The sequence below is a fragment of the Watersipora subatra genome, chromosome 4 (genome assembly GCF_963576615.1).
Source record: "Watersipora subatra chromosome 4, tzWatSuba1.1, whole genome shotgun sequence".
NCBI classification, from domain to species: domain Eukaryota; kingdom Metazoa; phylum Bryozoa; class Gymnolaemata; order Cheilostomatida; family Watersiporidae; genus Watersipora; species Watersipora subatra.
Window position 1 is genome coordinate 1,865,829 of NC_088711.1, and position 15,966 is coordinate 1,881,794.

Consider the following 15,966-nt stretch of genomic DNA (forward strand, 5'->3'; position numbering starts at 1 on the left):
TGAGCTGATAAGAATTTAAAAATCTACCAAAGGCCCTAGAAATTCAAGACAACTTAACAACGATTGGCTGCAGGCGGTAATATCTTTGCAAGTAGATTAGACAAGCTGTTAAAGATCGGAAAATGTTCAGAAAAATGGCGAAAGCAGATGATTTAGTGGCATAAAATGTGGCATAATCTAGCATCTATAACTTCCTTCCACGAATAGGGTATTATGACGCCTTAAACTAACAGGAGAGCAACATGAGAGACAATGGCAGCAGCGGACACTGAGCTACTCAGACTCGGATACTGGAGCAACCAACACCTTTGCAAGGAGACAGGGACGAACGAGATGGAACACGTAAAGGCTTACAGAAACGCATGTAACAGATGTGGTAGCAAAGGACATCAATTGTAAACTTTTAATCATTCAGGTATTTTCTGAAGCTCGATTTATGGCTCAATCTACATTCATATCCAATCAGTAAGACTAATGTCAGAAAACAGACTCTAGTATAGTCGAACTATAGGGGCAGAGAACAGACTTTAGTATAGTCGAACAGTAGAGTGAAAGAACAGACTTTAGTATAGTCTAATTCTAGAAACAGAAAATAGATTTTAGTATATTATAACAGTAGAGTCAGAGAACAGGCTTAAGGATAGTATAACAGTAGATTCAAAGAACAGACTCAAGTATAGTATAACAGTAGATTCAGAGAAGAGACTTAAGTATAGTATAACAGTAGATTCAGAGAAGAGACTTAAGTATAGTATAACAGTAGATTCAGAGAACAAACTTAAGTATAGTATAACAGTAGATTCAGGGAAGAGACTTAAGTATAGTATAACAGTAGATTCAGAGAACAAACTTAAGTATAGTATAACAGTAGATTCAGAGAACAGACTTAAGTATAGTATAACAGTAGATTCAGAGAAGAGATTTAAGTATAGTATAACAGTAGACTCAGAGAAGAGACTTAAGTATAGTATAACAGTAGATTCAGAGAAGAGACTTAAGTATAGTATAACAGTAGATTCAGAGAACAAACTTAAGTATAGTATAACAGTAGATTCAGAGAAGAGACTTAAGTATAGTATAACAGTAGATTCAGAGAAGAGACTTAAGTATAGTATAACAATAGATTCAGAGAAGAGACTTAAGTATAGTATAACAGTAGACTCAGAGAAGAGATTTAAGTATAGTATAACAGTAGATTCAGAGAAGAGACTTAAGTATAGTATAACAGTAGATTCAGAGAAGAGACTTAAGTATAGTATAACAGTAGATTCAGAGAAGAGACTTAAGTATAGTATAACAGTAGATTCAGAGAGGAGACTTGAGTATAGTATAACAGTAGATTCAGAGAACAGATTTAAGTATAGTATAACAGTAGATTCAGAGAACAGACTTAAGTATAGTATAACAGTAGAGCCAGAGAACAGACTTAAGTATAGTATAACAGTAGATTCAGAGAACAGATTTAAGTATAGTATAACAGTAGATTCAGAGAACAGACTTAAGTATAGTATAACAGTAGAGCCAGAGAACAGACTTAAGTATAGTATAACAGTAGAGCCAGAGAACAGACTTAAGTATAGTATAACAGTAGAGCCAGAGAACAGACTTAAGTATAGTATAACAGTAGATTCAGAGAACAGATTTAAGTATAGTATAACAGTAGATTCAGAGAACAGACTTAAGTATAGTATAACAGTAGAGCCAGAGAACAGACTTAAGTATAGTATAACAGTAGAGCCAGAGAACAGGAACAGAAAGATAAAAGATAATCTTAAAGATAGAGCCAGAAAGCAGAAACACAGATTAGACTCTAAGAAAGAAAAACGCATTAAAAATTTTGACAGCTAATAAAATGATATCAAACAACTGAAACATAGTAACACATTTTTGCAATCCAATAATTTGGTTTCCATGCTGTATTTAAAACAGAGTAAAAATTACTGAAGGCATAATGACACTACTAGCTTATCAATTGTCTCACTGCGTGCCATGCAATCATTCAGCAAGCGTATTTGATTGAATATTGCCGATATCTTGCCACCGAGACAAAGGTAAAGCATAGAAAATTAAGTAGTTTTTGACAGAAAAATACTCCTTATTGATAAGGACGCTACCATCACTTAAATCTTGGTAAACTTGGTGAGGCTTTACTTTGTATGACTGTTAGTTACTGTGACTGTTCATGACCGCTCAGTACTGTGGGTAACTATTCATGACTGCTTGTGAAAGTTTGTGACATGCAGCCTTGAACTGATTGAAAGTGATAAACCTATTCGTGTCATTGTGAGCATTACAGGTACTAAAAAGAGAGTTAGACCACCTGTCTGGGGCAGTCATAACAAAAGGATTAGCCCTTTTTGCCGTGTGATCTTTTGCTACATGCAGCCTTTCTCATCTAGTATAATATGCATGGCAATCTTAGACTAGACAAGTTAATGAATATTCTAAGGTAGATGCTGGCAATCTACACAAACAAGACACCGACTGGTCTACCGGGTATGGGCGTGCGGAGAAGCCCGTGCACGTCAAACATAAAAGAATGTGTGGCAACAAATATGAGGCTTATGGGAAGGTTGAGCAAACTAGTGGTGACCTCGCTCCATAGCTAGTAGTGTATTAGCAGAAAATGACAGCATTGAAGAGAGGAATGATGGTCCCATGCGTTAGTAAAAACTAGCAAAAATCTCCATACTACTGACCAATTGTGAGGTGACGGGCATCATCTCAGCATCGTCAGCCAAGTCCATGAGACTTGCTGATTGGTTAGCCTGGGAATGGATATGATTGCAGATAACGATATGACACAACAAACTCAGCATGCTGTGAAACAGTTTAAGAGCCCCGACTAAATGCTCAGCCGCAACATTTTCACATGATTTTTTTCCTTGTTAGGCGGGGTATGCCCAAAACTGAGACACAGCAAGCGGAATGTAGATCTACCAAATAGTGCACTAGATATTATTGATTTTATGTGACAGACAGGTACACTTGTGCTAACATATTAAAGAAAGAGTGATGAGTATCTAAATGCTAGTAAAAAACAAAATTGCAGAGTCATTCTTTTGCTTAGCTTTGAAAGTAACGAAGTTCATTCTCTCATCTCAATCATCGCTCATGTTAGTAAGCTATGCTATATGAAATACCACCGCTCATTCAAATGACCTCTGCACAGCACTTTGGGCTGAATGAGGTCATGTCCCCCTGTCCTATAGTACAAATGATCCAGGCCTATGAATGCTCCTGTTAAAAAATCAATTAAAACACACGATATACCATTATAGGTTTTTATGCCCAACGTCAGTTTACCATATAAATTGTTTGATTACTTACTGATCAGGAAACAACCCCTGAATTGGCCATCACCTGTTGAGAGCCCGAGCACAAGAAACCTGTCATTTTAGTACCAAGTTGAGATAAGCTAAATAGATGTTAATAGTGAAGTAAGTTATAGAACTGGCCTCTAAAGTTCTAGGAACGTCATTTGAAGAAATCCTGAAGCATAAGTAGGTTTTTATTCCATCTTTCATTGATTATGATTACATTTGGAATGAGTAGCATTTCAGGTCTGTAGGTTAAACCTGGTGCTGAGAGCAATATTGATATGGTGAAGATCAAGAGTGATGACATTGGCAGCCTTGTAAGCAACTCATGTGCGTCAACTTAAGCTAGGATACCATTCATTCCAAATCACGTCTGAACGAAAAACAAAACAAAGTTAAAACTAGTCTGCTTTAAAGATTCTTTAACTTCCTAGAATATCGAAACCGAATTTTTAATGACGACGAGTTGAATATACAGTGGTGATACAAATTATGGAACCGCCTTTGAGTTTGAGTAACTAATGCACTATAATGGCTCTCATATTAGTTATATTCAGGCCAGATATGAAAAGTTATATATCATTAGAAAGGTAATTTTATCAGCTGTCGCATTGTTTAGTTTTTTTTCTGCATCCAAATGTAATTCCATCGCTAGTGCATTTAAAAGTGCAACTAGTCAGAGTGTCTCATAACAAGTCACTTTTTTCAAAAACAGTAGTCTGGTGAATGATGTCTAGAATTTCCAAATTCTTTGATCTGCTCAGTTTAACAATCATCTAAGACAACAATTGCATTGAGTGAGATGTTGTTCATTACGCAACGTAACCCAAGTAGTATTGAAAAGTCCTTCTGCTCTCAGTAAAAGTCATTCTAATAACTTCATCATCATGCCTCAACATCTCACGAAAGAAAAGCGTGCTGTAATAATTCACCTTCATTAGCAAGGGAAATCGCAGAGGAAAATTGCAAGGGAGGTAGATTGCTCTAAGAAAGGTGTATTTACAACAATCTGCAGATGGAAGGAAACTGGTCAAGTTGAAGAAAGGGCTGGTAGGGGAAAGAAAAAGCTAGCAACAGATCGAGTGACCAGACGCCTAGTGAGGCTTTCTTTGGTTGATAGATATCTAACCAGTCCTCTGCTAGCCAGTGAGTTAAAAGAATCAACAGGTACAGAGTTAGCGCCATCAACTGTTTGCAAATCATTGAGAGATCATGGCTTACGAGGCTGTAAAGCTCGAAGAAAACCTTTGTTATCATCCCAGCAAAAAAGGCTCGTCTACAAAGATCATGTGAATTAGTCACCAGAAGACTGGAGAGCAGTATTATTCAGCGATGAGGGCACATTTACTGTGCAAAATCACTCTGGCAACAATTATGTAAGAAGGAAACCTGGTGAAGAGTTTAAACCAGAATGTATTTTACCTACGAGAAAGCATCCCATCTCAGTAATTGTGTGGGGTTGTTTCTCCGCTGCTGGTTCTGGTAGATTAGATTTTGTTGATGGTATGATGAATGCAAAAAAATATTGTGGAGTACTACAAAGTGTGATGATACCATCTGCTAGAAGTCTGTTTGATAGAAAGTGGCTGTTTCAGCAAGATAATGCTCCATGCCACACAGCCAGAAGAGTAAAAAAGTGGTTTGCTGACAATAACGTTAACACTCTGACTTGGCCTTCTCAGTCACCAGACCTTAACCCAATGGAAAATTTGTGGGGCAGAATAGGCAATCTTGTAACTAAAGACAAACCAACTAATAAAAGAAGATTGATGGAGCTTATTGTGCAATTCTGGCATCGAATAGTGACACCTGAAGAGCTTCAGACGCTGACAGATAGTATGCCCAGGCGCTTCCGAGCAGTGAATGACAACAAAGGCTGGCCAACCAAATATTGATCATCTTCAGGACCAAAACAGCTCTTTTCAAAGCTACTATACCTTGTCTTTAAGTTAATTCACAATAAAAGCCATTTCAAAGAAAAGAAATATGTTATTTTATGACTTTTGGTCAGACACTATTTAATAGAAATGACAACTGTACAGTAACTCTCTGACAGCTTTCAGTAAACCTCTAATAATATTTTTATAGAAAATACGATGTGGTTTTAATTAAAGTTTATCAAAAAGCCAACATTGTGACGATTCAAATGATATATAACTTTTTATAGTTATGTAAAATTTTGATTGTAGAAAAAACAAACACAACTCAGAGTTCATTGCTATGTAACGAAAATTAGAGGCGGTTCCATAATTTGTATCACCACTGTATATAACAACATGTGCAAATCAGTTCAGGGCTTACTCGTAGAACTACATGTAGCTTCTATAGCGCAAGAATCCTCAATTTTAACTACTCTAACACTTCTACACTCCGCTTGGCTCACATTTCTACATGCAGTAAAATATGTACATTGTCCGTTAATTAGCGTTCTATACTTTCTCTAATCTAAGTGTTGCTTCATCTAGAACTGTTAGTACGCGGAAGGCATATACCCTCACACTACATGTCTTAGCATAGATACAATGTAATTACCAGCTTTTGTGTTAATTCTAAGTACACCTTGACTGTACACAAATACCTTTGCTAAAGTGACAGTCTATGAGTACGCCTTGACTGTACACTAACACCTTTGCTAAGGTGACAGTCTATAAGTACACCTTGACTGTACACTAACACCTTTGCTAATGTGACAGTCTATGAGTACACCTTGACTGTACACTAACACCTTTGCTAAGGTGACAGTCTATAAGTACACCTTGACTGTACACTAACACCTTTGCTAATGTGACAGTCTATGAGTACACCTTGACTGTACACTAACACCTTTGCTAAGGTGACATTCTATAAGTACACCTTGACTGTACACTAACACCTTTGCTAAGATGACAGTCTATGAGTACGCCTTGACTGTACACTAACACCTTTGCTAAGGTGACATTCTATAAGTACACCTTGACTGTACACTAACACCTTTGCTAATGTGACAGTCTATGAGTACACCTTGACTGTACACTAACACCTTTGCTAAGGTGACAGTCTATAAGTACACCTTGACTGTACACTAACACCTTTGCTAAGATGACAGTCTATGAGTACGCCTTGACTGTACACTAACACCTTTGCTAAGGTGACATTCTATAAGTACACCTTGACTGTACACTAACACCTTAGCTAAGGTGACAGTCTATAAGTACACCTTGACTGTACACTAAGACCTTAGCTAAGATGACAGTCTATAAGTACACCTTGACTGTACACTAACACCTTTGCTAATGTGACAGTCTATGAGTACACCTTGACTGTACACTAACACCTTTGCTAAGATGACAGTCTATAAGTACACCTTGACTGTACACTAACACCTTTGCTAAGGTGACATTCTATAAGTACACCTTGACTGTACACTAAGACCTTAGCTAAGGTGACAGTCTATAAGTACACCTTGACTGTACACTAAGACCTTAGCTAAGATGACAGTCTATAAGTACACCTTGACTGTACACTAACACCTTTGCTAAGGTGACAGTCTATGAGTACACCTTGACTGTACAATAACACCTTTGCTAAGATGACAGTCTAGAAGTACTCCTTGACTGTATACTAACACCTTTGCTAATGTGACAGTCTATAAGTACTCCTTGACTGTACACTAACACCTTTGCTAAGATGACAGTCTATAAGTACTCCTTGACTGTACACTAACACCTGTGAATAAAACCTAGCAAATTATAATGCTTTTACTAAAGTATAGCACCTAACATGATTCTGGTTGAAAGTGTGTGGTTAAGAGGCTGTTATGTGCTGCCAACGGCAGCGATTTTGCTATTAAGAGAAAAACCAATATTGTTAAAAATAGTGCATGCAAACCATAGTGAGTTGTGGCTTACTGGTATCTGGTATCCCTGTGCAAGACAAGATCAATGGGTTAGAACACAACAATAATGACCAGATCAGGTTAGATTATGACTAGATTGCTGAGAGCAAACATCTATTAGATAGAAGCATGATATCCAAGAGGGAAAGAGCGAAAGATAGAGGTACGGTCATTGCACACAACTGCAGTTAAACAAGATATCATGCACGGCTATAACACCATAGCTAAATACCGACAAGAGCCTAGTTATATATGAACGCTTTTATGTCCAGAAATGTACTCTTTTAAATGAATCTCAACATTACGTAGGGAAGTAAAATTTCCAGACGCATAACAGATGGGAATAGGAATGCAAATCACACTGATTCGCTTTGGGACATTGCAATAGAGAGAGTATCAAAAGCCAAAGTTCTTATAGATAGACTGAGAGGTGTTTATTTGTATTGGCGATAGACAGAAGTGACATTCTAGAAGGCAGAGGAGCTTGGAGTTAAGTACTGGCAAAGGAGCGCCAAGAGGTATAACCAGAGCATGCTCAATATTCCTAGTCTGCTCTTTCCATATTATTACGTCAACCTTCCGTTTCTGAGAAAATCAACCAATCACTTCTAATCTAAGTAATGAGTAACCAATCACGCATTGAGGGTAACAATTCACACGAGGATTGATGCAAAGCCACTTACATGAGCGTGTGAATATGCATGGCCAGGACACTGAAAGGGTCATAAAGGAGAAGATGAGCGAGCAAGCACAATGGAGGGGTAGCTGATGGCAGGCGTAAGAACAGTGCGAGCAGGCTCAAGTAGGTACTCACAAGGAGAAGTTCAAAAGAAGCGAGAAGTTCTCCCGCGTCTCCCTTGAGGTTAGTAAGAGAGTGCCACTGGAGCACGCATGTCCTCTCATCGGACATGCTCACCTTTACCATCGGCTTGCAAATGGCTCGGCCAAGATACTCGTCTTTGCCCTAGACAACAGGAAGCATATGCTAGAGCATCTAGACACTGCAACACTGTCACAGAAGGAAAGTAACCTCGAAACTCGGTGACTGGCTCAATCATGTTCATGCGGGTTACAATCAGCAGAGTTAAGGCAGCATTAACACAGCCAACATTGAATGACTATTAGAGATTATTTGCACAGAAAAGTGCAAACAACTACATTCGTACATTTAACAAAAATAAAATCGTTTTAACAGATTTGTGTGATGGAGTGACCTATTTGCAGTAGCCTTAATAGGTTGTATACTATTAATAAATACCTTTATGAATACCTCCATGCAATAGATAATGAGTCTATGACAAACTTGGCAGGGAAAAGCTGCAGATACAAAACCTAACTAAATGCTGAATGTGGTTAAGTAGGACTGACATCTAAACTCCTTTGTTGTTTATTACTTCACTTACACGTACACAATAACTTACACAATAACTTACAATAGGTACCAAAACTATGGTTACAGAAAAAATAGTCGGTGCTCCCGAGGCGTGGTGGTCATTGAAATGAAAGATCTGCTGGTTAAACTCACTCATTTTGTGACTCATTTTTGGATAGACTTGTGTTTTTTACTAAACCCATCTTCCAGTTGCTCTACCAACCCTGTTTCTACCATTAAGATATCATTACAGATCTTCTACACGAAAGACTTGTCTGTTCTCATTGATTCAAGAGCTACGTGTAGAATTGTAAGCTTCCTATGTGCAACCACACTTTGTCTGATCAGAAAAAATCCCTACTAGGAGCTGAACTTATAGCTGCAAAATGAAAAACAGTGCTTAAACACAGATAAGAAATCTTCGTAAACAACAGAAATTAACAAAGATTGCTAACTCATACTATTACATCTGTCACCATTACCACTACTACCACTGCTACTACCACTAGTAGTAGTATTACTACCACTGCTACTACCACTAGTAGTAGTATTACTACCACTGCTACTACCACTAGTAGTAGTATTACTACCACTGCTACTACCACTAGTAGTAGTATTACTACCACTGCTACTACCACTAGTAGTAGTATTACTACCACTGCTACTACCACTAGTAGTAGTATTACTACCACTGCTACTACCACTAGTAGTAGTATTACTACCACTGCTACTACCACTAGTAGTGTATTACTACCACTGCTACCACCACTAGTAGTAGTACTACTACCACTGCTACTACCACTAGTAGTAGTATTACTACCACTGCTACTACCACTAGTAGTAGTATTACTACCACTGCTACTACCACTAGTAGTAGTATTACTACCACTGCTACTACCACTAGTAGTAGTATTACTACCACTGCTACTACCACTAGTAGTAGTATTACTACCACTGCTACTACCACTAGTAGTAGTATTACTACCACTGCTACTACCACTAGTAGTAGTATTACTACCACGGCTGCTACCACTAGTAGTAGTATTACTACCACTGCTACTACCACTAGTAGTAGTATTACTACCACGGCTACTACCACTAGTAGTAGTATTACTACCACGGCTGCTACCACTAGTAGTAGTATTACTACCACGGCTGCTACCACTAGTAGTAGTATTACTACCACTGCTACTACCACTAGTAGTAGTATTACTACCACGGCTGCTACCACTAGTAGTAGTATTACTACCACGGCTGCTACCACTAGTAGTAGTATTACTACCACTGCTACTACCACTAGTAGTAGTATTACTACCACTGCTACTACCACTAGTAGTAGTATTACTACCACGGCTACTACAGCTGTTCCTACTACAACAACTCACTTCCTACCAACTTTCATGTAGAGAATTGTTTACTTAGACAGCCATTTTAGTTGCAGCCCAAAAGGATAGACAAAGTTTCCGTAGAAGCATGCTACAACTGCTGCTAACTTATGAAAACCAGTCACTTATTAATCCCTTTGTCTAGCAACCCTGTTCCGCTCAACATAAAAAACTAGGTGAGTGTAGCTTTGCTCGTGTCTACTGAACAACTTGGGAATATAAGAAATAACTTATCATGCTAAGCCTTAGACCAACTTGAAAAAAAGAAGACAACTCACAATGAGATCCTCATCAAAAATTTCAATGACGACTTCCGGTGGGTTCTGCGCTATGTGCTCTGGAGAGCCATAAAGAGTGAGCTCATCAAAGATGAGAGTCTGGTCCCACATCGGACTCAATGTCTTCTTCAGAACCTTGGTCAGCTGTGACTGAGTGCCAAAACTGACAGCAGCATATGGATCTGTTGGGATGTCACGCAGAGAAGATAAGAAGAGAAGATAAGAACCGACCTTACTATCAATAATTATTATTAACCTTATCAAGAAAATTATAAATATCATACTAAGGCCAGTTCTAGCACTGGTTTTTCCTCTCAAGGTTTCTAAGGCTTAATATTTATGAATTAATGAGTCACCAGTTTTAATAACGAACAATCTATAACATAACTGCTATAAGGCAGTAGTAGGACTTCATTTTACTTAATATTTAAAAACAAATATAGCGAGTTTCATAAGCTAAAGAAAGAATGCATGATTAGTACTAGCTGTGATACAGCATTAATACTCAGCATTCATATGCCATAGGAATAATAAAATCAGCAAACTTTATGCAAGCTGAGTGATAAATAAAGTTGTTGACTCACATAAAAAATCACTAAAATTACAATACAGTAAAGTAGTCGAGTAACCTACATACATTTACTGGTCACTAGGTGTAAGTCACCTACCTAGAGTAACCTACTTATATTTACTAGTCACTAGGTGTAAGTCACTTACCTAGAGTAACCTACATAGATTTACTGGTCACTAGGTGTAAGTCACTTACCTAGAGTAACCTACATAGATTTACTAGTCACTAGGTGTAAGTCACTTACCTAGAGTAACCTACATAGATTTACTGGTCACTAGGTGTAAGTCATCTACCTAGAGTAGCTTACATAGATTTACTGGTCACTATCTATGTAAGTCATCTACCTAGAGTAACCTACATAGATTTACTAGTCACTAAGTGTAAGTCACTTACCTAGAGTAGCCTACATAGATTTACTGGTCACTAGGTGTAAGTCATCTACCTAGAGTAACCTACATAGATTTACTGGTCACTAGGTGTAAGTCACTTACCTAGAGTAGCCTACATATATTTACTGGTCACTAGGTGTAAGTCACCTACCTAGAGTAACCTACATAGATTTACTAGTCACTAGGTGTAAGTCACCTACCTAGAGTAACCAACATAGATTTACTAGTCACTAGGTGTAAGTCACCTACCTAGAGTAACCAACATAGATTTACTAATCACGAGGTGTAAGTCACCTACCTAGAGTAACCAACATAGATTTACTAGTCACTAGGTGTAAGTCACCTACCTAGAGTAACCAACATAGATTTACTAATCACGAGGTGTAAGTCACCGACCTAGAGTAACCTACATAGATTTACTAGTCACTAGGTGTAAGTCACCTACCAAGAGTAACCTACATAGATTTACTAGTCACTAGGTGTAAGTCATCTACCTAGAGTAACCTACATAGATTTACTGGTCACTAGGTGTAAGTCATCTACCTAGAGTAACCTATAGATTTACTAATCACTAGGTTTAAGTCACCTATGCAAAGCGACTTACAGCAACCTCTGGCCACAAGCTATCAGGTACTAATATCAAGGCACCAATTACCAGATCTGGCATTATCGTCCGCTGCAGGAATGCTCCTTGCTTGGTAGATATAAGCCCTGAGTTGGTACTTGTTCTTCTCACTTGCCTCGAGAAACATCCTTGGTGCTGCCAAGCAGCCCGCTATCGCCTTTTCCTTTGCATCGCTGCCTGAGCTTGATTCAGAGCTTGAATCAGAGCTCGAGTCATCCTAAAAATACCGGCATGGTAAAGCAACTCCAACAGCTAATAGTTCATGTCACCACATACATGTATGCATAAAAAGGCTTAAACTGCTAGGTGAGGAAAGATGTTAAACTTTATGGAAAATAGATTTTGTGTTACAGATATATCTTAAAACTGTTAAGTGCCCTGCAATGCTTAGCAGCACCTGATGATGCTTCCGTCGAGAGCAAATACGCCTTCTGGTGAAAATCTGAAATTATTGTGTTAGCAGAATGGCTGAAATGATGCGAGTGCAACTGAAACTGATGTTTTGTGAGCCATTATGTTTAACTATAATACTTACTTTTGAGGCTGGTGTAGTTGGTGCAGCCGCTGAGCTCGCTACTTCAGATGATGAACTCTTCGAAGGTGTGACTTCGGAAGTCAAACCCTCAGAGAGTCCAGCCCCTGAAGAAGTAGACTCAGAGGGTGCCGGTGTCATTGGTGCCTTAAAAAGCAAGACAAATGTTCAAAGGTATGGTATGATAACTTCCATTAGCATCTCACAGAGGGTTTTGCTAACAGATATATGTACTACCGCTTTAATGATTTGAAGCTGGCCAGGGTCATGAAAGGGTCATGAAAGGGTCATGAACGGGTCATGAAAGGGTCATTAACGGGTCATGAAAGGGTCGTGAAAGGGTCATGAAAGGGTGGCAGTAAATCATACCGAGTCTTGGAATGAAAATGTGCAGGCTTGCACATCCGGACCAGTTGGAACCATTTTTCTGTGCCAGCGCCGCCTTCTCACGAGGTCCATTTTGGACTCCTTAGCATGGAACTTCATGTTGAAGAGGGGAGCATACTCCCACCCTTCAGATACTTTTTGTTTATCCTTTTGCTACAAATATGTATCAAATGATGGGGCGACTGCATAGCGAGTGAAAATTTTTTGAAGCGCAATCACGTCTACGCATAGAACTATAGATAATGTTTAACTGCTTAGATAAACCTGATTGGTTTAAACTACTTCAAACTATTCAAACTACTTGGTCCATGAAAACACTTTTTTAAACAAATAAATTTATACAGACATATATGTATAACTGCAAGACAAACACAAGCGCTGTTAGAGATAACTAAAAGCTTGGTCATTCTACATTCTATAAAAGGTTTTTGGTACACACACTGACAACCATAACCACACGTCTACAACTGAGGATTGGGGGAGGGAACAAGTGAGGTATTAATTGAAAGATGTTTCAAACCACTACATACTAGACCAAAAGAAGACAACTACTGAATAACAAAACCACTGATAATCTACTACACGAAAATAAAGCAAGCAAGTTGATTGATGCGCAAACGATATTCTGTCAACTTCATAAACAAAAGTTCTCATCGTAAATTCATTTCCTTTTATTTGCAAACATAGAGAGCATTTAGATGAGCTGCATAGCTGCTATAAGTAAGGCATGTATCGTGCAACAGTCTTCAGGCAGCAAGCTTTCCTGTGAGCACATTTTTATTACAAGCGCAAGCATCAAGTCTGGTCTCCACTTTTCAGTTTACTCCTATGCAAAGAATCCTACTGAGTTTAGAAAAGGAGCAAGCAACTCCAACAGATAATATTGGATAGAAATGAATAGAACCAGGTTGAGCCGCAAGTGGAGCTTAGACTATCAGCTTAACCAAAGGTTAGAAATTAACTCATATTGTTTACGCTGTTCACCAAGACACGTAGCGAGCATGCCAAATGCTTGCTTGTTAGAACAAACTACAGACACCTTGCATACAACGGCCAACCTTTCCATGCTGCTGATATGAGAATCGAGGCTGAAAGGTTGGCTGCTATACGCAAGATTTCTAACTAACATACGTGCACAGTCATATTACTTTCTCGGTTGAGGGGGTCAAGTAGGGCAACCCTAGTGACTTCAGCGCCCCCTCCGGGCCAGCTATTGGGGTCAGTGGCTAGATAAAAATGGTGTATGTGATAATACAAGAGCCAATAGGGAAAAGGCCAGAAGTGGTAACGCGCCAAGTATGACAACATCCACCGCAAGAGCAAGCAGCTCCGCAAATGGCCAAGGCGCAACACAGACAATGGAATAACTGAGCCATGAAAAGAGGGTAAAACACAGAAGCTATAAAGTACACAAATAATAGAAAAACAAATATTGCATATGAAAGAAATGATTTTTAGCGTGTGACTGAAATTTTAATTACGATTGCTCATGATATGAGAAAGGTCTTGAAAATGTCTCCAGACCCTTACAAGCCAAAGAGTGTAGTGCAAAAGGTTTCAACAGTAACAAGACCACACAAAAGAAATCATCTAAAACTAGGAGATATTTAGGGTGTCTGTAATTTGGGATGAGCCCAAATAACCCGGACTTGGCATACTCAGAAGCAGTATTTAACCACCACCAAAAGCATTGATGTTATACTTACCACCTAGAAGGAATACAAAATAACATTGCATCAAATTAGCAATTAGCATACAGCAAGTACAAAGATGGAGCCCGGAGCGGCGCATGCTTGGAGGTATCAAGTGTTATATGCTGGCAAAGAACACAAGTTACCACCAAACATGTGCATGTTTAGACTCCATATTATTGGCATGAAAAGGCTGACAGATAGGAAGAGCCATTATGGCAGCAATAGAAGACAAGAGCGCAAAAGGAATGCTAAAACGGCCAAAACTGGCGACAGCAAGAAGTCTGTTATAAAAATCTATCCTTGCAATGTGAGTTAAGATCTCGATTTCTGATGGCAGCAAAAATTATGACAGTCAGAGATTAGCTATTCAAGTATGTAAGCAAAGAATGCTGCCGAATGCAGTGGAGTCAGCGTAGGAAGGAGAGCAGTGGGTATACAAACCTGCTGCTTCAAAGCCTCAGGATCTACAGTCAGAGTTCGCTGTCTCGTCCAGCGACGCCTCCTCGACAGATGGTAGGTTTTCTCTACGGGCCCAAAACCACCAACAGTAGACTCCACACAGTACTCGTAACCTGCAGGCATGAACTTTAGCAATAAAGTGTGCGTTCTATTAATATGGTGCGAGCTCTAGTAATATGGTGTGGACTACAGTAATATTACATATAAAGGTGTGGACTACAGTAATATTACATATAAAGGTGTGGACTCCAGTAATATTACATATAAAGATGTGAACTACAGTAATATGGCATATAAATATGCAGACTACAGTAATATGACATTTTAAGGTGTGGACTCCAGTAATATTACATATAAAGGTGTGGACTACAGTAATATGACATAAAAATTTGGACTACAGTAATATGACATATAAAGGAGTGAACTCCAGTAATATTACATATAAAGGTGTGGACTACAGTAATATGACATATAAGGGTGTGGACTACAGTAATATTACATATAAAGGTGTGGACTAGAGTAATATGACATATATAGGTGTGGACTACAGTAATATTACATATATAGGTGTGGACCACAGTAATATGACATATATAGATGTGGACTACAGTAATATCACATATAAAGGTATGGACTACAGTAATATTACATATAAAGGTGTGGACTACAGTAATATTACATATAAAGGTATGGACTACAGTAATATGACATATATAGGTGTGGACTACAGTAATATTACATATATAGGTGTGGACCACAGTAATATGACATATATAGATGTGGACTACAGTAATATTACATATAAAGGTATGGACTACAGTAATATTACATATAAAGGTGTGGACTACAGTAATATTACATATAAAGGTGTGGACCACAGTAATATGACATATATAGATGTGGACTACAGTAATCCCACGAGCAAACGAGCGGAGCGATGTGTGCGAGTTTTTATGATAAATGCATGTGCACACAACTTGCAAAAATTATTCATCAACAATGAGACGAACCCTTGGCTAGAAATTTCATCAAGAAATTTAAGCATCGGAATGTAAAGTCGTTAAAGTATAATAACGATAC

General features: G+C 38.4%; 1 protein-coding gene across 3 annotated transcripts in view; it reads right to left on the reverse strand.

Annotated features, from left to right (window-relative positions):
- Positions 1 to 15,966, reverse strand: part of LOC137393553 (myoferlin-like) — a 72,872-nt gene that overhangs the window by 20,318 nt on the left and 36,588 nt on the right. The window contains exons 24-31 of one of the 3 annotated variants that reach the window (XM_068080151.1): positions 14,869 to 14,999; positions 13,882 to 13,959; positions 12,716 to 12,886; positions 11,845 to 12,031; positions 10,230 to 10,411; positions 8,009 to 8,158; positions 7,208 to 7,222; positions 2,700 to 2,768 (exon numbers count right to left, since the gene is read on the reverse strand). In XM_068080151.1, the coding sequence (XP_067936252.1) occupies positions 2,700 to 2,768; positions 7,208 to 7,222; positions 8,009 to 8,158; positions 10,230 to 10,411; positions 11,845 to 12,031; positions 12,716 to 12,886; positions 13,882 to 13,959; positions 14,869 to 14,999 (983 nt within the window). Of the gene's footprint in view, positions 1 to 2,699; positions 2,769 to 7,207; positions 7,223 to 7,877; positions 7,908 to 8,008; positions 8,159 to 10,229; positions 10,412 to 11,844; positions 12,032 to 12,715; positions 12,887 to 13,881; positions 13,960 to 14,868; positions 15,000 to 15,966 lie in introns of all 3 variants that reach the window. The other 2 variants (XM_068080150.1, XM_068080152.1) reach the window with 2 other exon arrangements.